This window comes from Bombina bombina, chromosome 5 (genome assembly GCF_027579735.1).
Source record: "Bombina bombina isolate aBomBom1 chromosome 5, aBomBom1.pri, whole genome shotgun sequence".
In the NCBI taxonomy this organism is placed as follows: Eukaryota; Metazoa; Chordata; class Amphibia; order Anura; family Bombinatoridae; genus Bombina; species Bombina bombina.
Window position 1 is genome coordinate 92,332,394 of NC_069503.1, and position 25,211 is coordinate 92,357,604.

Consider the following 25,211-nt stretch of genomic DNA (forward strand, 5'->3'; position numbering starts at 1 on the left):
ATGTAAAAACCGGATTGACAAATCGTCAAAAACCGGTAAAAAAACGTTCAGCACCTTGCCACAGCTCTGCTGTGGCGCCTACCTGCCCTTTAGGATAGATTTGTGGTGGAAAAAACTTCTTTTAAGCCCTCAAACACAGCAGGACCCTCTGGAGAAGCAGTTGGATGTCTCTGAGTAAAAGAAACTGTGCAACTGAGGCGCGAAAATAGGCCCCTCCCACCTCATTCGATGTTATGGGGCCTAAAAGAAACACACCAGAGTGTTTCTAAACTAGCCATGTGGGTTAATAACCCCTAAATAAGCCACAATGACCCCTTAAAGTCCCTCAAAAAACGTTATGTTTTCAATAAAGAAAAGTTTTTTCCTATCAGTGTCACCAGTAACCAATGAGCCCTTTATGCAAGCTAGGATTCCTACTATGTGTCTAAATACAGCTTACCCTTCCCTCATGGGGACATTGCCAGCCTTTTCTAGAATTATCACAGTCTGTCTAGAAAAAAATAGACTGAACATACCTCAGTGGCGTCACTAGGGTTGGTGTCACCCGGTGCGGTAAGTTATGGTGTCACCCCCCCCCCAGAAAGCAGACACACACAAAAACACAGGCACACACACATACAAACACTCATACACACTTAAAAACATACTCAGATGCACACACAAACACTCGGAAACACACTCAGACACACACACACAAAAACACTGAGACACACACACAAAAACTCAGACACACACTTACAAAATATGTAAACTGCACTGCATTAATTATAAAGCGCATGCCTAGAGCTGCTCCCTGGCTCAGCAGAGCATCAAATGAAAGATAAACAGAGCACTCTAAAAATAAATCACTAAAGAAAAGGTTTAGGCGCAAACTATAAAAATTCTGCTCTCTGACTCTGTTCCAAGCCTGCCAGTGCACAGCCCCGGGCCGCGTGCCTACCGCTTCTTATGGCCAATCCCCTCTGCACTCTGCCCACCCCCAGACCCCCGCCCGCCCTCCTACCTGTTCAGTGTGCACTTAGTGTACCGTAACCGTAATGGTCTGGTGGGCATCATACGTGGCTCCTTCACTTTAAAGACAGTGTCAAACAGTCATGCGGTCAGGTGCCAGGCATCCCCTCATGATTTGCCAGTTCCCGTTTAGAGAGACAGCACAGCAGTGAGTGACTCCACTGCTCCACATGTCACTGAGCAGTGAGCACAGATAGGCAGGCAGGTTTAGGCTAGCAGCGCAACTTTGCAAGCCCCACGGCACGCCCACAACATTCATAGTGAAATTGGGCAGGGGAGAAGCAAAGTACAAACAAGCAAAAGCAGCCGGGAAAACTATTTGTTGAAATTGCAGCACTGGCTCAAGGGGCAAAAAAATTGTGTGTCTACAACTTCCCCAGTCCCACCAATGTTCACAAATGCCAGCCCCTCTAATAAAAAAAAAATCTATGCATCTCAACATTGTATTTTTTTGAATTTCAATAAAATGTAAAAAAAAATTTTTTTTTTTTTTTTTTGGTGTCACCCCCTGGAGGGTGTCACCCGGGTGCGGCCCGCCCCCCCCGGCCCCCCCTAGTGACGCCACTGACATACCTCAATGCAGCTTAGCATGCAAACCGTTCCCCAAACTGAAGTTTTCCTGTACTCTTCAGCCCTTGTGAGAACAGCAGTGGATCTTAGTTACAAAGTGCTAAGATCATCATCCTCCTTGCAGAAATATTCATCCCTTTTCTGACAGAGAGTGAATAATACACACCGGTACCATTTAAAATAACAAACTTTTGCTTGAGAAAATAAAAACTAACACCAAACTCACTTTACCCTTCCTAGTACTTAGAGTAGGCAAAGAGAATGACTGGGGGTGGAGCTAAGGGAGGAGCTATATAGACAGCTCTGCTCTGGGTGCTCTCTTTGCCACTTCTTGTAAGGAAGGAGAATATCCCACAAGTATGGATGAATCCGTGGACTCGATACATCTTACAAGAGAAAAAGCCTAACACCTGCAATAAAAGAGTGTAAAGCTCCGTAACGCAGCCCCATTGATTCCAATGGGGAAACAAAAGTTATGTTTACACATAACACCCTAACATAAACCCTGAGTCTAAACACCCCTAATCTGCCGCACCCTACATCGCTGACACCTACATTATACTTATTAACCCCTAATCTGCTGCCCCAACACCTACATTATACTTATTAACCCCTAATCTGCTGCCCTCAACATTGCTGACACCAACATAATGTTATTAACCCCTAATCTGCCGCTCTGAATGTCGCCGCAACCTACCTACACTTATTAACCCCTAATCTGCAGCCCCCAACGTCGCCGCCACAATACTAAAGATATAAACCCTAAACCTAACCCTAAGTCACTTACATTCACTCATCTCTGCCCTGTAACCCTCAGACACATCAAATACATACACTCACCTGTGCCCTGTATCCTTCAGACAAATCACACATGTACACTCACCTGTACCCTGTATCCCTCATACACATCACACACATACACTAACCTGTACCCTGTATCCATCAGACACATAACACACCTACACTCACCTGTGCCCTGTATTCCTCAGACACATCACATACGTACACTCACCTGTACCCTGTATCTCTCAGACACATCACACACATGAACTCACCGCTACCCTGTATCCCTCAGACACGTCACACACATACAGTCAACTGTGCCCTGTATTCCTCAGACACATCGCACACGTACACTCACCTGTAGCCTGTATCCCTCAGACACACGTCACACATGTATACTCACCTGTAGCTTGTATCCCTCAGACACATCACACACATACACATTACACACGTACACTCACCTGTGCCCTGTATCCCTCAGATACATCACACACATAAACTCACCGCTACCCTGTATCCCTCAGACACGTCACACACATACAGTCAACTGTGCCCTGTATTTCTCAGACACATCACACACATACAGTCAACTGTGCCCTGTATCCCTCAGACACATCACACACGTACACTCACCTGTACCATTTATCCCTCAGACACATCACATACATACATACACTCACCTGTTCCCTGTATCCCTCAGAACATCACACACAGTACACTCACCTGTACCCTGTATCCCTTAGACACATCACACACAGTACGCCCACCTGTGCCCTGTATCCCTCAGACACACATCACACGCGTACACTCACCATTGCCCTGTATCCCTCAGACACATCACACACATACACTCACCTGTAACCTGTATCCCTCAGACACACGTCACACTAGTACACCTACCTGTATTTATATTGTCACATATTTCCTGCTTTGCAGCTTCTGGCAAATTTGCTAGCCACTGAGCTTCTGTTTGTTCCGTTTTACATAAAATTTTAGCATCGTTTACAACTGGGGAACAAAACAGTAATAGAAATAAATTAATCACTGTTTACATGGTATCTTTTTAAAAGTTAGTTTAAAACAAAATGTGAAAAACAGTGTAATTTAAGTTAAATACACCTGAGTCTATCGGCTAGATTACAAGTTTTGTGTTATGAGCGGCTCAGTACTAACTTGCAAGTTATTGTCACCGCTCACCTCCCTACAGCACTGCTATTACAGGTTTTCATAAACCCGGCGTTAGCAGGCAAGAAGTGAGCGTAGAGCAAAATTGAGCTCCATACCGCACTCCAATACCAGCGCTGCGGTAACCTGGTTTTACGTGCTCGTGCACGATTTCCCCATAGACTTCAATGGGGAGAGACGGCTAAAAAAAGCCTAACACCTGCAATAAAAGAGCGTAAAGCTCCGTAACGCAGCCCCACTGATTCCTATGGGGAAACAAAAGTTATGTTTACACCAAACACCCCAACATAAACCCAGAGTCTAAACACCCCTAATCTGCCTACCCCGACATCGCCGACACCTACATTATACTTATTAACCCCTAATCTGCCGCCCCCAACACCTACATTATACTTATTAATCCCTAATCTGCTGCCCCCAACATTGCCGACACCTACATAATGTTATTAACCACTAATCTGCCACTCCCAACATCGCCGCCACTATACTAAAGTTATAAACCCCTAAACCTAACCCTAAGTCACATACATTCACTCACCTCTGCCCTGTAACTCTCAGACACATCACATACACTCACCTGTGCCCTGTATCCCTCAGACACATCACAGATATACACTCACCTGTGCCCTGTATCCCTCAGACACATCACACACGTACACTCACCTGTGCCCTGTATCCCTCAGACACATTGCACACGTACACTCACCTGTGCCCTGTATACCTCAGACATATCACATACATACACTCAACTGTGCCCTGTATCCCTCAGAGACATCACACACATACACTCACCTGTGCCCTGTATCCCTCAGACATATCACATACATACACTCAACTGTGCCCTGTATCCCTCAGAGACATCACACACATACACTCACCTGTGCCCTGTATCCCTCAGACACATCACACACGTACACTCACCTGTGCCCTGTATCCTTCAGACACATCACACACATACACTCACCTGTGCCCTGTATACCTCAGACACATCACATAAATACAGTCTACAGTCACCTGTGTCCTATATCCATCAGACATATCACACAAATAAACTCACCTGTACCATATATCCCTCAGACACATTGCACACATACACTCACCTGTGCCCTGTATCCCTCAGACATATCACACACAAACACTCACCTGTGCCCTGTATCCCTCAGACACATCACACACAGTACGCCCACCTGTGCCCTGTATCCCTCAGACACACATCACACACGTACACTCACCTGTGCCTTGTATCCCTCAGACATATCACACACACATACACTCACCTGTGCCCTGTATCCCTCAGACACATCACATATATACACTCACCTGTAGCATGTATCCCTCAGACACATCACATACATAAACTCACCTGTGCCCTGTATCCCTCAGACACATCAAACACATACACTCACCTATGCCCTGTATCCCACAGACACATAAAACACATACACTCACCTGTGCCCTGTATCCCACAGACACATAAAAAACATACACTCACCTGTACCCTGTATCCCTCAGACACACATGTATGTACGTATGTAGGTGTATAACTGTGTGTGTAAATATGAGTATATGAGCATGTATGTATATGCCCTGTATCCCTCAGACACATCACATACATAAACTCACCTGTACCCTGTATCCCTCAGACACATCACACACATAAACTCACCTGTACCCTGTATCCCTCAGACACATCACACACGTAAACTCACCTGTGCCCTGTATCCCTCAGACACATCACACACATACACTCACCTGTACCCTGTATCCCTCAGACACATCACACACATACACTCACCTGTACCCTGTATCCCTCAGACACATCACACACATACATTCACATGTAGCCTGTATCCCTTAGACACATCACAAACATACACTCACCTGTAGCCTGTATCCCTCAGACACATCACATATATACACTCACCTGTAGCATGTATCCCTCAGACACATCACACACATACACTCACCTGTACCCTGCATCCCTCAGACATATCACACACAAACACTCACCTGTGCCCTGTATCCTCAGACACATCACATACATAAACTCACCTGTGCCCTGTATCCCTCAGACACATCAAACACATACACTCACCTATGCTCTGTATCCCACAGACACATAAAACACATACACTCACCTGTGCCCTGTATCCCACAGACACATAAAAAACATACACTCACCTGTGCCCTGTATCCCTCAGACACACATGTATGTACGTATGTAGGTGTATAACTGTGTGTGTAAATATGAGTATATAAGCATGTATGTATATGCCCTGTATCCCTCAGACACATCACATACATAAACTCACCTGTACCCTGTATCCCTCAGACACATCACATACATACACTCACCTGTACCCTGTATCCCTCAGACACATCACACACGTACACTCACCTGTGCCCTGTATCCCTCAGACATATCACATACATACACTCAACTGTGCCCTGTATCCCTCAGATACATCACACACATACACTCACCTGTGCCCTGTATCCCTCAGACACATCACACACGTACACTCACCTGTGCCCTGTATCCTTCAGACACATCACACACATACACTCAACTGTGCCCTGTATCCCTCAGAGACATCACACACATACACTCACCTGTGCCCTGTATACCTCAGACACATCACATAAATACAGTCTACAGTCACCTGTGTCCTGTATCCATCAGACATACCACACAAATAAACTCACCTGTACCATGTATCCCTCAGACACATTGCACACGTACACTCACCTGTGCCCTGTATCCCTCAGACATATCACACACAAACACTCACCTGTGCCCTGTATCCCTCAGACACATCACACACAGTACGCCCACCTGTCCCCTGTATCCCTCAGACACACATCACACACGTACACTCACCTGTGCCTTGTATCCCTCAGACACATCACACACACATACACTCACCTGTGCCCTGTATCCCTCAGACACATCACATATATACACTCACCTGTAGCATGTATCCCTCAGACATATCACACACAAACACTCACCTGTGCCCTGTATCCCTCAGACACATCAAATACATAAACTCACCTGTGCCCTGTATCCCTCAGACACATCAAACACATACACTCACCTATGCCCTGTATCCCACAGACACATAAAACACATACACTCACCTGTGCCCTGTATCCCACAGACACATAAAAAACATACACTCACCTGTGCCCTGTATCCCTCAGACACACATGTATGTACGTATGTAGGTTTATAACTGTGTGTGTAAATATGAGTATATGAGCATGTATGTATATGCCCTGTATCCCTCAGACACATCACATACATAAACTCACCTGTACCCTGTATCCCTCAGACACATCACACACATAAACTCACCTGTGCCCTGTATCCCTCAGACACATCACATACATACACTCACCTGTACCCTGTATCCCTCAGACACATCACATGCATACAGTCACCTGTACCCTGTATCCCTCAGACACACGTCACACACATACACTCACCTGTACCCTGTATCCCTCAGACACATCACACACGTACACTCACCTGTGCCCTGTATCCCTCAGACACATCACACACATACACTCACCTGTACCCTGTATCCCTCAGACACATCACACACATACACTCACCTGTACCCTGTATCCCTCAGACACATCACACACATACATTCACATGTAGCCTGTATCCCTTAGACACATCACAAACATACACTCACCTGTAGCCTGTATCCCTCAGACACATCACACACATACACTCACCTGTACCCTGCATCCCTCAGACATATCACACACAAACACTCACCTGTGCCCTGTATCCCTCAGACACATCACATACATAAACTCACCTGTGCCCTGTATCCCTCAGACACATCAAACACATACACTCACCTATGCCCTGTATCCTACAGACACATAAAACACATACACTCACCTGTGCCCTGTATCCCACAGACACATAAAAAACATACACTCACCTGTGCCCTGTATCCCACAGACACATAAAAAACATACACTCACCTGTGCCCTGTATCCCTCAGACACACATTTATGTACGTATGTAGGTGTATAACTGTGTGTGTAAATATGAGTATATGAGCATGTATGTATATGCCCTGTATCCCTCAGACACATCACACACATACACTCACCTGAACCCTGTATCCCTCAGACACATCACACACATACACTCACCTGTACCCTGTATCCCTCAGACACATCACACACATACACTCACCTGTGCCCTGTATCCCTCAGACACACATGTATGTACGTATGTAGGTGTATAACTGTGTGTGTAAATATGAGTATATGAGCATGTATGTATATGCCCTGTATCCCTCAGACACATCACATACATAAACTCACCTGTACCCTGTATCCCTCAGACACATCACACACATAAACTCACCTGTGCCCTGTATCCCTCAGACACATCACACACGTACACTCACCTGTGCCCTGTATCCTTCAGACACATCACACACATACACTCAACTGTGCCCTGTATCCCTCAGAGACATCACACACATACACTCACCTGTGCCCTGTATACCTCAGACACATCACATAAATACAGTCTACAGTCACCTGTGTCCTGTATCCATCAGACATACCACACAAATAAACTCACCTGTACCATGTATCCCTCAGACACATTGCACACGTACACTCACCTGTGCCCTGTATCCCTCAGACATATCACACACAAACACTCACCTGTGCCCTGTATCCCTCAGACACATCACATATATACACTCACCTGTAGCATGTATCCCTCAGACACATCACATACATAAACTCACCTGTGCCCTGTATCCCTCAGACACATCAAACACATACACTCACCTATGCCCTGTATCCCACAGACACATAAAACACATACACTCACCTGTGCCCTGTATCCCACAGACACATAAAAAACATACACTCACCTGTACCCTGTATCCCTCAGACACATCACACACATACACTCACCTGTACCCTGTATCCCTCAGACACATCACACACGTACACTCACCTGTACCCTGTATCCCTCAGACACATCACACACATACACTCACCTGTACCCTGTATCCCTCAGACACATCACACACATACACTCACCTGTACCCTGTATCCCTCAGACACATCACACACATACACTCACCTGTACCCTGTATCCCTCAGACACATCACACACGTACACTCACCTGTACCCTGTATCCCTCAGACACATCACACACGTACACTCACCTGTACCCTGTATCCCTCAGACACATCACACACATACACTCACCTGTACCCTGCATCCCTCAGACACATCACACACGTACACTCACCTGTACCCTGTATCCCTCAGACACATCACACACATACACTCACCTGTACCCTGTATCCCTCAGACACATCACACACATACACTCACCTGTACCCTGTATCCCTCAGACACATCACACACGTACACTCACCTGTACCCTGTATCCCTCAGACACATCACACACGTACACTCACCTGTACCCTGTATCCCTCAGACACATCACACACATACACTCACCTGTACCCTGTATCCCTCAGACACATCACACACATACACTCACCTGTACCCTGTATCCCTCAGACACATCACACACATACATTCACATGTAGCCTGTATCCCTTAGACACATCACACACATACACTCACCTGTGCCCTGTATCCCTTAGACACATCACAAACATACACTCACCTGTAGCCTGTATCCCTCAGACACATCACACACATACACTCACCTGTGCCCTGTATCCCTCAGACATATCAGGCACATACACTCACCTGTGCATTTTATCCCTCAGACACATCACACACATACACTCACCTGTGCCCTGTATCCCTCAGACACATCACACACATACACTCACCTGTGCCCTGTATCCCTCAGACACATCACACACATACACTCACCTGTGCCCTGTATCCCTCAGACACATCACACACATACACTCACCTGTGCCCTGTATCCCTCAGACACCCATCACACACATACACTCACCTGTGCCCTGTATCCCTCAGACACATCACAAACATATACTCACCTGTAGCCTGTATCCCTCAGACACACGTCACACTAGTACACCTACCTGTATTTATATTGTCACATATTTCCTGCTTTGTAGCTTCTGGCATATTTGCTAGCCACTGAGCCTCTGTTTGTTCCGTTTTACATAAAATTTTAGCATCGTTTACACCTGGGAGAAAAACAGTAATAGAAATAAATCAATCACTCTTTACATGGTATCTTTTTAAAAGTTAGTTTAAAACAAAATGTGAAAAACAGTGTAATTTAAATTAAATACACCTGAGTCTATCGGTTAGATTACGAGTTTTGCGTTATGAGCGGCTCGGTACTAACTTGCAAGTTATTGTCACCGCTCACCTCCCTACAGCACTGCTATTACAGGTTTTCATAAACCCGGCGTTAGCAGGCAAGAAGTGAGCGTAGAGCAAAATTGAGCTCCATACCGAACTCAAATACCAGCGCTGCAGTAAGCTGGTTTTACGTGCTCGTGCACGATTTCCCCATAGACATCAATGGGGAGAGACGGCTAAAAAAAAGCCTAACACCTGCAATAAAAGAGCGTAAAGCTCCGTAACGCAGCCGCACTGATTCCTATGGGGAAACAAAAGTTATGTTTACACCAAACACCCTAACATAAACCCGGAGTCTAAACACCCCTAATCTGCCTACCCCGACATCGCCGACACCTACATTATATTTATTAACCCCTAATCTGCCGCCCCGACACCTACATTATACTTATTAATCCCTAATCTGCTGCCCCTAACATTGCCGACACCTACATAATGTTATTAACCACATCACATACACTCACCTGTGCCCTGTATTCCTCAGACACATCACACTCACTCACCTGTGCCCTGTATCCCTCAGACACATCACACATATACACTCACCTGTACCCTGCATCCCTCAGACACATCACACACATACACTCACCTGTGCCCTGTATCCCTCAGACACATCACACACGTACACTCACCTGTGCCCTGTATCCCTCAGACACATCACACACATACACTCACCTGTGCCCTGTATCCCACAGACACATCACACACATACACTCACCTGTGCCCTGTATCCCTCACACATCACACACATACACTCACCTGTACCCTGTATCCCTCAGACACATCACATACATACACTCACATGTGCCCTGTATCCATCAGACACATATACTCACCTGTACCCTGTATCCCTCAGACACATCACATACATACACTCACCTGTGCCCTGTATCCATCAGACACATACACTCACCTGTGCCCTGTATCCATCACACACATACACTCACCTGTACCCTGCATTCCTCAGACACATTGCACATACACTCACCTGTGCCCTGTATCCCTCAGACACATCACATACATACACTCACCTGTGCCCTGTATCCCTCAGACACATCACACACATACACTCACCTGTAGCCTGTATCCCACAGACACATCACACACATACACTCACCTGTACCCTGCATCCCTCAGACACATCACACACAAACACTCACCTGTATCCCTGTATCCCTCAGACACATCACACACATACACTCCCCTTTACTCTGTATCCAGCAGCCATATCACACAGGTACACTCACCTGTGCCCTGTATCCCTCAGACACATCACACACATACACTAACCTGTGCCCTGTATCCCTCAGACACATCACACACATACACTCACCTGTACCCTGTATCCCTCAGATACATCACACACATACACTCCCCTTTACTCTGTATCCAGCAGCCATATCACACAGGTACACTCACCTGTGCCCTGTATCCCTCATACACATCACACACATACACTCACCTGTGCCCTGTATCCCTCAGACACATCACACACATACACTAACCTGTGCCCTGTATCCCTCAGACACATCACACACATACACTCACCTGTACCCTGTATCCCTCAGACACATCACACACGTACACTCACCTGTTCCCTGTATCCCTCAGACACATCACACACATACACTCACCTGTACCCTGTATCCCTCAGACACATCACACACGTACACTCACCTGTGCCCTGTATCCCTCAGACACATCACACACATACACTCACCTGTACCCTGTATCCCTCAGACACATCACACACATACACTCACCTGTACCCTGTATCCCTCAGACACATCACACACGTACACTCACCTGTACCCTGTATCCCTCATAAACATCACACACATACACTCACTTGTAGCCTGCATCCCTCAGACACATCACACACATACACTCACCTGTGCCCTGTATCCATCAGACATATCACACACGTACACTCACCTGTGCCCTGTATCCCTCAGACACATGTCACACACATACACTCACCTGTACCGTGTATCGATCAGACACACGTCACACACGTATACTCACCTGTAGCCTGCATCCCTCAGACACATCACACACGTACACTCACCTTTGCCCTGTATCCCTCAGACACATCACACATACACTCACCTGTGCCCTGTATCCCTCAGACACATCACACACATCACACACGTACACTCAACTGTGCCCTGTATCCCTCAGACACATCACATCGTACACTCACCTGTGCCCTGTATCCCTCAGACACATCACACACATACACTCACCTGTGCCCTGTATCCCTCCTACACATCACATACATACACTCACCTGTGCCCTGTATCCCTCATACACATCACATAATACACTCACCTGTGCCCTGTATACCTCAGACATATCACATACATACACTCACCTGTAGCCTGTATCCCACAGACACATCACACACATACACTCACCTGTGCCCTGTATCCCTCAGACACATCACACACGTACTCACCTGTGCCCTGTAACCCTCAGACACATCACACACATACACTCACCTGTACCCTGTATCCCTCATACACATCACACACATACACTCACCTGTACCCTGTATCCCTCACACACATCACATACATACACTCACCTGTGCCCTGTATCCCACAGACACATCACACACTTACACTCACCTGTGCCCTGCATCCCTCAGACATATCACACACTTACACTCCCCTTTACTCTGTATCCAGCAGCCATATCACACAGGTACACTGACCTGTGCCCTGTATCCCTCAGACATATCACACACATACACTCATCTGTACCCTGTATCCCTCAGACACATCACACACATACACTCACCTGTAGCCTGTATCCCTCAGACACATCACACACATACACTCCCCTGTGCCCTGTATCCCTCAGACACATCACACACATAAACTCACCTGTACCCTGCATCCCTCAGACACATCACACACATACACTCACCTGTACCCTGTATCCCTCAGACACATCACACACATACACTCACCTGTACCCTGTATCCCTCAGACACATCACACACATACACTCACCTGTACCCTGTATCCCTTAGACACATCACACACATATACACTCACCTGTGCCCTGTATCCCTCATAAACATCACACACATACACTAACTTGTAGCCTGCATCCCTCAGACACATCACACACATACACTCACCTGTGCCCTGTATCCATCAGACATATCACACACGTACACTCACCTGTGCCCTGTATCCCTCAGACACATGTCACACACATACACTCACCTGTACCCTTTATCCCTCAAACACATCACACACATACACTCACCTGTGCCCTGTATCCCTCAGACACACATGTATGTACGTATGTAGGTGTATAACTGTGTGTGTAAATATGAGTATATGAGCAAGCATGTATATGCCCTGTATCCCTCAGACACATCACACACATACACTCACCTGTACCCTGTATCCCTCAGACACATCACACACATACACTCACCTGTACCCTGTATCCCTCAGACACATCAGACACATACACTCACCTGTGCCCTGTATCCCTCAGACACACATGTATGTACGTATGTAGGTGTATAACTGTGTGTGTAAATATGAGTATATGAGCATGTATGTATATGCCCTGTATCCCTCAGACACGTCACATACATAAACTCACCTGTACTCTGTATCCCTCAGACACATCACACACATAAACTCACCTGTGCCCTGTATCCCTCAGACACATCACATACATACACTCACCTGTACCCTGTATCCCTCAGACACATCACACACGTACACTCACCTGTGCCCTGTATCCCTCAGACACATCACATACATACACTCACCTGTACCCTGTATCCCTCAGACACATCACACACATACACTCACCTCTACCCTGTATCCCTCAGACACATCACACACATACACTCACCTGTACCCTGTATCCCTCAGACACATCACACACATACATTCACCTGTACCCTGTATCCCTTAGACACATCACAAACATACACTCACCTGTAGCCTGTATCCCTCAGACACATCACACACGTACACTCACCTGTGCCCTGTATCCCTCAGACATATCAGGCACATACACTCACCTGTAGCCTGTATCCCTCAGACACATCACACACATACACTCACCTGTGCATTTTATCCCTCAGACACATCACACACATACACTCACCTGTACCCTGTATCCCTCAGACACACGTCACACACGTACACTCACCTGTAACCTGTATCCCTCAGACACACGTCACACTAGTACACCTACCTGTATTTATATTGTCACATATTTCCTGCTTTGTAGCTTCTGGCATATTTGCTAGCCACTGAGCCTCTGTTTGTTCCGTGTTACATAAAATGTTATCATCGTTTACACCTGGGGAAAAAAACAGTAATAGAAATAAATCAATCACTCTTTACATGGTATCTTTTTAAAAGTTAGTTTAAAACAAAATGTGAAAAACAGTGTAATTTAAATTAAATACACCTGAGTCTATCGGTTAGATTACGAGTTTTGCGTTATGAGCGGCTCGGTACTAACTTGCAAGTTATTGTCACCGCTCACCTCCCTACAGCACTGCTATTACAGGTTTTCATAAACCCGGCGTTAGCAGGCAAGAAGTGAGCGTAGAGCAAAATTGAGCTCCATACCGCACTCAAATACCAGCGCTGCAGTAAGCTGGTTTTACGTGCTCGTGCACGATTTCCCCATAGACATCAATGGGGAGAGACGGCTAAAAAAAAGCCTAACACCTGCAATAAAAGAGCGTAAATTTCCGTAACGCAGCCCCACTGATTCCTATGGGGAAACAAAAGTTATGTTTACACCAAACACCCTAACATAAACCCGGAGTCTAAACACCCCTAATCTGCCTACCCCGACATCGCCGACACCTACATTATATTTATTAATCCCTAATCTGCTGCCCCTAACATTGCCGACACCTACATAATGTTATTAACCACATCACATACACTCACCTGTGCCCTGTATTCCTCAGACACATCACACTCACTCACCTGTGCCCTGTATCCCTCAGACACATCACACTCACTCACCTGTGCCCTGTATCCCTCAGACACATCACACATATACACTCACCTGTGCCCTGTATCCCTCAGACACATCACACACGTACACTCACCTGTGCCCTGTATCCCTCAGACACATCACACACATACACTCACCTGTGCCCTGTATCCCTCAGACACATCACACACATACACTCACCTGTACCCTGTATCCCTCAGATACATCACACACATACACTCCCCTTTACTCTGTATCCAGCAGCCATATCACACAGGTACACTCACCTGTGCCATGTATCCCTCATACACATCACACACATACACTCACCTGTGCCCTGTATCCCTCAGACACATCACACACATACACTCACCTGTGCCCTGTATCCCTCACACATCACATACCTACACTCACCTGTACCCTGTATCCCTCAGACACATCACATACATACACTCACCTGTGCCCTGTATCCATCAGACACATACACTCACCTGTGCCCTGTATCCATCACACACATACACTCACCTGTACCCTGCATTCCTCAGACACATTGCACATACACTCACCTGTGCCCTGTATCCCTCAGACACATCACATACATACACTCACCTGTGCCCTGTATCCCTCAGACACATCACACACATACACTCACCTGTAGCCTGTATCCCACAGACACATCACACAAATACACTCACCTGTACCCTGCATCCCTCAGACACATCACACACAAACACTCACCTGTATCCCTGTATCCCTCAGACACATCACACACATACACTCCCCTTTACTCTGTATCCAGCAGCCATATCACACAGGTACACTCACCTGTGCCCTGTATCCCTCATACACATCACTCACATACACTCACCTGTGCCCTGTATCCCTCAGACACATCACACACATACACTAACCTGTGCCCTGTATCCCTCAGACACATCACACACATACACTCACCTGTACCCTGTATCCCTCAGATACATCACACACATACACTCCCCTTTACTCTGTATCCAGCAGCCATATCACACAGGTACACTCACCTGTGCCCTGTATCCCTCATACACATCACACACATACACTCACCTGTGCCCTGTATCCCTCAGACACATCACACACATACACTAACCTGTGCCCTGTATCCCTCAGACACATCACACACATACACTCACCTGTACCCTGTATCCCTCAGACACATCACACACGTACACTCACCTGTTCCCTGTATCCCTCAGACACATCACACACATACACTCACCTGTACCCTGTATCCCTCAGACACATCACACACGTACACTCACCTGTGCCCTGTATCCCTCAGACACATCACACACATACACTCACCTGTACCCTGTATCCCTCAGACACATCACACACATACACTCACCTGTACCCTGTATCCCTCAGACACATCACACACGTACACTCAACTGTACCCTGTATCCCTCATACACATCACACATATACACTCAACTGTGCCCTGTATCCCTCATAAACATCACACACATACACTCACTTGTAGCCTGCATCCCTCAGACACATCACACACATACACTCACCTGTGCCCTGTATCCATCAGACATATCACACACGTACACTCACCTGTGCCCTGTATCCCTCAGACACATGTCACACACATACACTCACCTGTACCGTGTATCGATCAGACACACGTCACACACGTATACTCACCTGTAGCCTGCATCCCTCAGACACATCACACACGTACACTCACCTTTGCCCTGTATCCCTCAGACACATCACACATACACTAACCTGTGCCCTGTATCCCTCAGACACATCACACACATCACACACGTACACTCAACTGTGCCCTGTATCCCTCAGACACATCACATCGTACACTCACCTGTGCCCTGTATCCCTCAGACACATCACACACATACACTCACCTGTGCCCTGTATCCCTCCTACACATCACATACATACACTCACCTGTGCCCTGTATCCCTCATACACATCACATAATACACTCACCTGTGCCCTGTATACCTCAGACATATCACATACATACACTCACCTGTAGCCTGTATCCCACAGACACATCACACACGTACTCACCTGTGCCCTGTAACCCTCAGACACATCACACACATACACTCACCTGTACCCTGTATCCCTCAGACACATCACACACGTACACTCACCTGTGCCCTGTATCCCTCAGACACATCACACACATACACTCACCTGTACCCTGTATCCCTCAGACACATCACACACATACACTCACCTGTACCCTGTATCCCTCAGACACATCACACACGTACACTCAACTGTACCCTGTATCCCTCATACACATCACACATATACACTCAACTGTGCCCTGTATCCCTCATAAACATCACACACATACACTCACTTGTAGCCTGCATCCCTCAGACACATCACACACATACACTCACCTGTGCCCTGTATCCATCAGACATATCACACACGTACACTCACCTGTGCCCTGTATCCCTCAGACACATGTCACACACATACACTCACCTGTACCGTGTATCGATCAGACACACGTCACACACGTATACTCACCTGTAGCCTGCATCCCTCAGACACATCACACACGTACACTCACCTTTGCCCTGTATCCCTCAGACACATCACACATACACTAACCTGTGCCCTGTATCCCTCAGACACATCACACACATCACACACGTACACTCAACTGTGCCCTGTATCCCTCAGACACATCACATCGTACACTCACCTGTGCCCTGTATCCCTCAGACACATCACACACATACACTCACCTGTGCCCTGTATCCCTCCTACACATCACATACATACACTCACCTGTGCCCTGTATCCCTCATACACATCACATAATACACTCACCTGTGCCCTGTATACCTCAGACATATCACATACATACACTCACCTGTAGCCTGTATCCCACAGACACATCACACACATACACTCACCTGTGCCCTGTATCCCTCAGACACATCACACACGTACTCACCTGTGCCCTGTAACCCTCAGACACATCACACACATACACTCACCTGTACCCTGTATCCCTCATACACATCACACACATACACTCACCTGTACCCTGTATCCCTCACACACATCACATACATACACTCACCTGTGCCCTGTATCCCACAGACACATCACACACTTACACTCACCTGTGCCCTGCATCCCTCAGACATATCACACACTTACACTCCCCTTTACTCTGTATCCAGCAGCCATATCACACAGGTACACTGACCTGTGCCCTGTATCCCTCAGACATATCACACACATACACTCATCTGTACCCTGTATCCCTCAGACACATCACACACATACACTCACCTGTAGCCTGTATCCCTCAGACACATCACACACATACACTCCCCTGTGCCCTGTATCCCTCAGACACATCACACACATAAACTCACCTGTACCCTGCATCCCTCAGACACATCACACACATACACTCACCTGTACCCTGTATCCCTCAGACACATCACACACATACACTCACCTGTACCCTGTATCCCTCAGACACATCACACACATACACTCACCTGTACCCTGTATCCCTTAGACACATCACACACATATACACTCACCTGTGCCCTGTATCCCTCATAAACATCACACACATACACTAACTTGTAGCCTGCATCCCTCAGACACATCACACACATACACTCACCTGTGCCCTGTATCCATCAGACATATCACACACGTATACTCACCTGTGCCCTGTATCCCTCAGACACATGTCACACACATACACTCACCTGTACCCTTTATCCCTCAAACACATCACACACATACACTCACCTGTGCCCTGTATCCCTCAGACACACATGTATGTACGTATGTAGGTGTATAACTGTGTGTGTAAATATGAGTATATGAGCAAGCATGTATATGCCCTGTATCCCTCAGACACATCACACACATACACTCACCTGTACCCTGTATCCCTCAGACACATCAGACACATACACTCACCTGTGCCCTGTATCCCTCAGACACACATGTATGTACGTATGTAGGTGTATAACTGTGTGTGTAAATATGAGTATATGAGCATGTATGTATATGCCCTGTATCCCTCAGACACATCACATACATAAACTCACCTGTACTCTGTATCCCTCAGACACATCACACACATAAACTCACCTGTGCCCTGTATCCCTCAGACACATCACATACATACACTCACCTCTACCCTGTATCCCTCAGACACATCACACACATACACTCACCTGTACCCTGTATCCCTCAGACACATCACACACATACATTCACCTGTACCCTGTATCCCTTAGACACATCACAAACATACACTCACCTGTAGCCTGTATCCCTCAGACACATCACACACGTACACTCACCTGTGCCCTGTATCCCTCAGACATATCAGGCACATACACTCACCTGTAGCCTGTATCCCTCAGACACATCACACACATACACTCACCTGTGCATTTTATCCCTCAGACACATCACACACATACACTCACCTGTGCCCTGTATCCCTCAGACACATCACACGTACACTCACCTGTAGCCTGTATCCCTCAGACACACGTCACACTAGTACACCTACCTGTATTTATATTGTCACATATTTCCTGCTTTGTAGCTTCTGGCATATTTGCTAGCCACTGAGCCTCTGTTTGTTCCGTGTTACATAAAATGTTATCATCGTTTACACCTGGGGAAAAAAACAGTAATAGAAATAAATCAATCACTCTTTACATGGTATCTTTTTAAAAGTTAGTTTAAAACAAAATGTGAAAAACAGTGTAATTTAAATTAAATACACCTGAGTCTATCGGTTAGATTACGAGTTTTGCGTTATGAGCGGCTCGGTACTAACTTGCAAGTTATTGTCACCGCTCACCTCCCTACAGCACTGCTATTACAGGTTTTCATAAACCCGGCGTTAGCAGGCAAGAAGTGAGCGTAGAGCAAAATTGAGCTCCATACCGCACTCAAATACCAGCGCTGCAGTAAGCTGGTTTTACGTGCTCGTGCACGATTTCCCCATAGACATCAATGGGGAGAGACGGCTAAAAAAAAGCCTAACACCTGCAATAAAAGAGCGTAAAGCTCCGTAACGCAGCCCCACTGATTCCTATGGGGAAACAAAAGTTATGTTTACACCAAACACCCTAACATAAACCCGGAGTCTAAACACCCCTAATCTGCCTACCCCGACATCGCCGACACCTACATTATATTTATTAATCCCTAATCTGCTGCCCCTAACATTGCCGACACCTACATAATGTTATTAACCACATCACATACACTCACCTGTGCCCTGTATTCCTCAGACACATCACACTCACTCACCTGTGCCCTGTATCCCTCAGACACATCACACTCACTCACCTGTGCCCTGTATCCCTCAGACACATCACACATATACACTCACCTGTGCCCTGTATCCCTCAGACACATCACACACGTACACTCACCTGTGCCCTGTATCCCTCAGACACATCACACACATACACTCACCTGTGCCCTGTATCCCTCAGACACATCACACACATACACTCACCTGTACCCTGTATCCCTCAGATACATCACACACATACACTCCCCTTTACTCTGTATCCAGCAGCCATATCACACAGGTACACTCACCTGTGCCCTGTATCCCTCATACACATCACACACATACACTCACCTGTGCCCTGTATCCCTCAGACACATCACACACATACACTCACCTGTGCCCTGTATCCCTCACACATCACATACCTACACTCACCTGTACCCTGTATCCCTCAGACACATCACATACATACACTCACCTGTGCCCTGTATCCATCAGACACATACACTCACCTGTGCCCTGTATCCATCACACACATACACTCACCTGTACCCTGCATTCCTCAGACACATTGCACATACACTCACCTGTGCCCTGTATCCCTCAGACACATCACATACATACACTCACCTGTGCCCTGTATCCCTCAGACACATCACACACATACACTCACCTGTAGCCTGTATCCCACAGACACATCACACACATACACTCACCTGTACCCTGCATCCCTCAGACACATCACACACATACACTCACCTGTATCCCTGTATCCCTCAGACACATCACACACATACACTCCGCCTACCCCAGTCATTCTCTTTGCCGTTGTACAGGCAACATCTCCACGGAGATGGCTTAGAGTTTTTTAGTGTTTAACTGTAGTTTTTATTATTCAATCAAGAGTTTGTTATTTTAAAATAGTGCTGGTATGTACTATTTACTCAGAAACAGAAAAGAGATGAAGATTTCTGTTTGTATGAGGAAAATGATTTTAGCAACCGTTACTAAAATCCATGGCTGTTCCACACAGGACTGTTGAGAGGAATTAACTTCAGTTGGGGGAACAGTGAGCAGTCTCTTGCTGCTTGAGGTATGACACATTCTAACAAGACGATGTAATGCTGGAAGCTGTCATTTTCCCTATGGGATCCGGTAAGCCATGTTTATTAAGATAGTAAATAAGGGCTTCACAAGGGCTTATTAAGACTGTAGACTTTTTCTGGGCTAAATCGATTCATTATTAACACATATTTAGCCTTGAGGAATCATTTAATCTGGGTATTTTGATAAGATTATATCGGCAGGCACTGTTTTAGACACCTTATTCTTTAGGGGCTTTCCCAAATCATAGGCAGAGCCTCATTTTCGCGCCGGTGTTGCGCACTTGTTTTTGAGAGGCATGACATGCAGTCGCATGTGTGAGGAGCTCTGATACATAGAAAAGACTTTCTGAAGGCGTCATTTGGTATCGTATTCCCCTTTGGGCTTGGTTGGGTCTCAGCAAAGCAGATACCAGGGACTGTAAAGGGGTTAAAGTTAAAAACGGCTCCGGTTCCGTTATTTTAAGGGTTAAAGCTTCCAAATTTGGTGTGCAATACTTTTAAGGCTTTAAGACACTGTGGTGAAATTTTGGTGAATTTTGAACAATTCCTTCATATTTTTTCGCAATTGCAGTAATAAAGTGTGTTCAGTTTAAAATTTAAAGTGACAGTAACGGTTTTATTTTAAAACGTTTTTTGTACTTTGTTATCAAGTTTATGCCTGTTTAACATGTCTGAACTACCAGATAGACTGTGTTCTGAATGTGGGGAAGCCAGAGTTCCTTCTCATTTAAATAAATGTGATTTATGTGACAATGACAATGATGCCCAAGATGATTCCTCAAGTGAGGGGAGTAAGCATGGTACTGCATCATTCCCTCCTTCGTCTACACGAGTCTTGCCCACTCAGGAGGCCCCTAGTACATCTAGCGCGCCAATACTCCTTACTATGCAACAATTAACGGCTGTAATGGATAATTCTGTCAAAAACATTTTAGCCAAAATGCACACTTATCAGCGTAAGCGCGACTGCTCTGTTTTAGATACTGAAGAGCATGACGACGCTGATAATAATGGTTCTGAAGGGCCCCTAAACCAGTCTGATGGGGCCAGGGAGGTTTTGTCTGAGGGAGAAATTACAGATTCAGGGAACATTTCTCAACAAGCTGAACCTGATGTGATTACGTTTAAATTTAAGTTGGAACATCTCCGCGCTCTGCTTAAGGAGGTATTATCCACTCTGGATGATTGTGACAATTTGGTCATCCCAGAGAAACTATGTAAAATGGACAAGTTCCTAGAGGTCCCGGGGCTCCCAGAAGCTTTTCCTATACCCAAGCGGGTGGCGGACATTGTAAATAAAGAATGGGAAAGGCCCGGTATTCCTTTCGTCCCTCCCCCCATATTTAAAAAATTGTTTCCTATGGTCGACCCCAGAAAGGACTTATGGCAGACAGTCCCCAAGGTCGAGGGAGCGGTTTCCACTTTAAACAAACGCACCACTATACCCATAGAAGATAGTTGTGCTTTCAAAGATCCTATGGATAAAAAATTAGAAGGTTTACTTAAAAAGATGTTTGTTCAGCAGGGTTACCTTCTACAACCAATTTCATGCATTGTCCCTGTCGCTACAGCCGCGTGTTTCTGGTTCGATGAGCTGGTAAAGGCGGTCGATAGTGATTCTCCTCCTTATGAGGAGATTATGGACAGAATCAATGCTCTCAAATTGGCTAATTCTTTCACCCTAGACGCCACTTTGCAATTGGCTAGGTTAGCGGCTAAGAATTCTGGGTTTGCTATTGTGGCGCGCAGAGCGCTTTGGTTGAAATCTTGGTCAGCTGATGCGTCTTCCAAGAACAAGCTACTTAACATTCCTTTCAAGGGGAAAACGCTGTTTGGCCCTGACTTGAAAGAGATTATCTCTGATATCACTGGGGGTAAGGGCCACGCCCTTCCTCAGGATCGGCCTTTCAAGGCCAAAAATAAACCTAATTTTCGTCCCTTTCGTAGAAACGGACCAGCCCAAAGTGCTACGTCCTCTAAGCAAGAGGGTAATACTTCTCAAGCCAAGCAAGCTTGGAGACCAATGCAAGGCTGGAACAAGGGAAAGCAGGCCAAGAAACCTGCCACTGCTACCAAGACAGCATGAAATGTTGGCCCCCGATCCGGAACCGGATCTGGTGGGGGGCAGACTCTCTCTCTTCGCTCAGGCTTGGGCAAGAGATGTTCTGGATCCTTGGGCACTAGAAATAGTCTCCCAAGGTTATCTTCTGGAATTCAAGGGGCTTCCCCCAAGGGGGAGGTTCCACAGGTCTCAGTTGTCTTCAGACCACATAAAGAGACAGGCATTCTTACATTGTGTAGAAGACCTGTTAAAAATGGGAGTGATTCATCCTGTTCCATTAGGAGACCAAGGGATGGGGTTCTACTCCAATCTGTTCATAGTTCCCAAAAAAGAGGGAACGTTCAGACCAATCTTAGATCTCAAGATCTTAAACAAGTTTCTCAAGGTTCCATCGTTCAAGATGGAAACCATTCGAACAATTCTTCCTTCCATCCAGGAAGGTCAATTCATGACCACGGTGGATTTAAAGGATGCGTATCTACATATTCCTATCCACAAGGAACATCATCGGTTCCTAAGGTTCGCATTCCTGGACAAGCATTACCAGTTCGTGGCGCTTCCTTTCGGATTAGCCACTGCTCCAAGGATTTTCACAAAGGTACTAGGGTCCCTTCTAGCTGTGCTAAGACCAAGGGGCATTGCTGTAGTACCTTACTTGGACGACATTCTGATTCAAGCGTCGTCCCTTCCTCAAGCAAAGGCTCACACGGACATCGTCCTGGCCTTTCTCAGATCTCACGGATGGAAAGTGAACGTGGAGAAGAGTTCTCTATCTCCGTCAACAAGGGTTCCCTTCTTGGGAACAATAATAGACTCCTTAGAAATGAGGATTTTTCTGACAGAGGCCAGAAAAACAAAACTTCTAGACTCTTGTCGGATACTTCATTCCGTTCCTCTTCCTTCCATAGCGCAGTGCATGGAAGTGATAGGTTTGATGGTAGCGGCAATGGACATAGTTCCTTTTGCGCGCATTCATCTAAGACCATTACAACTGTGCATGCTCAGTCAGTGGAATGGGGACTATACAGACTTGTCTCCGAGGATACAAGTAAATCAGAGGACCAGAGACTCACTCCGTTGGTGGCTGTCCCTGGACAACCTGTCACAAGGGATGACCTTCCGCAGACCAGAGTGGGTCCTTGTCACGACCGACGCCAGTCTGATGGGCTGGGGCGCGGTCTGGGGATCCCTGAAAGCTCAGGGTCTTTGGTCTCGGGAAGAATCTCTTCTACCGATAAATATTCTGGAACTGAGAGCGATATTCAATGCTCTCAAGGCTTGGCCTCAGCTAGCGAGGGCCAAGTTCATACGGTTTCAATCAGACAACATGACAACTGTTGCGTACATCAACCATCAGGGGGGAACAAGGAGTTCCCTGGCGATGGAAGAAGTGACCAAAATCATTCAATGGGCGGAGTCCCACATTGCATCCGGGGGAGTGGGAACTCCATCCGGAAATCTTTGCCCAAATCACTCAACTGTGGGGCATTCCAGACATGGATCTGATGGCCTCTCGTCAGAACTTCAAAGTTCCTTGCTACGGGTCCAGATCCAGGGATCCCAAGGCGGCTCTAGTGGATGCACTAGTAGCACCTTGGACCTTCAAACTAGCTTATGTATTCCCGCCGTTTCCTCTCATCCCCAGGCTGGTAGCCAGGATCAATCAGGATAGGGCGTCGGTGATCTTGATAGCTCCTGCGTGGCCACGCAGGACTTGGTATGCAGATCTGGTGAATATGTCATCGGCTCCACCATGGAAGCTACCTTTGAGACGAGACCTTCTTGTTCAAGGTCCGT

At 46.6% G+C, this 25,211-nt stretch overlaps 1 protein-coding gene across 1 annotated transcript in view; it reads right to left on the reverse strand.

Moving 5' to 3' along the window:
- Nucleotides 1-25,211, reverse strand: part of LOC128661348 (uncharacterized) — a 605,036-nt gene that overhangs the window by 510,074 nt on the left and 69,751 nt on the right. The window contains exons 5-8 of the mRNA XM_053715612.1: nt 19,506-19,613; nt 14,156-14,263; nt 9,634-9,741; nt 3,265-3,372 (exon numbers count right to left, since the gene is read on the reverse strand). Coding sequence (XP_053571587.1) covers nt 3,265-3,372; nt 9,634-9,741; nt 14,156-14,263; nt 19,506-19,613 — 432 coding nt within the window. The remainder of the gene's footprint in view (nt 1-3,264; nt 3,373-9,633; nt 9,742-14,155; nt 14,264-19,505; nt 19,614-25,211) is intronic.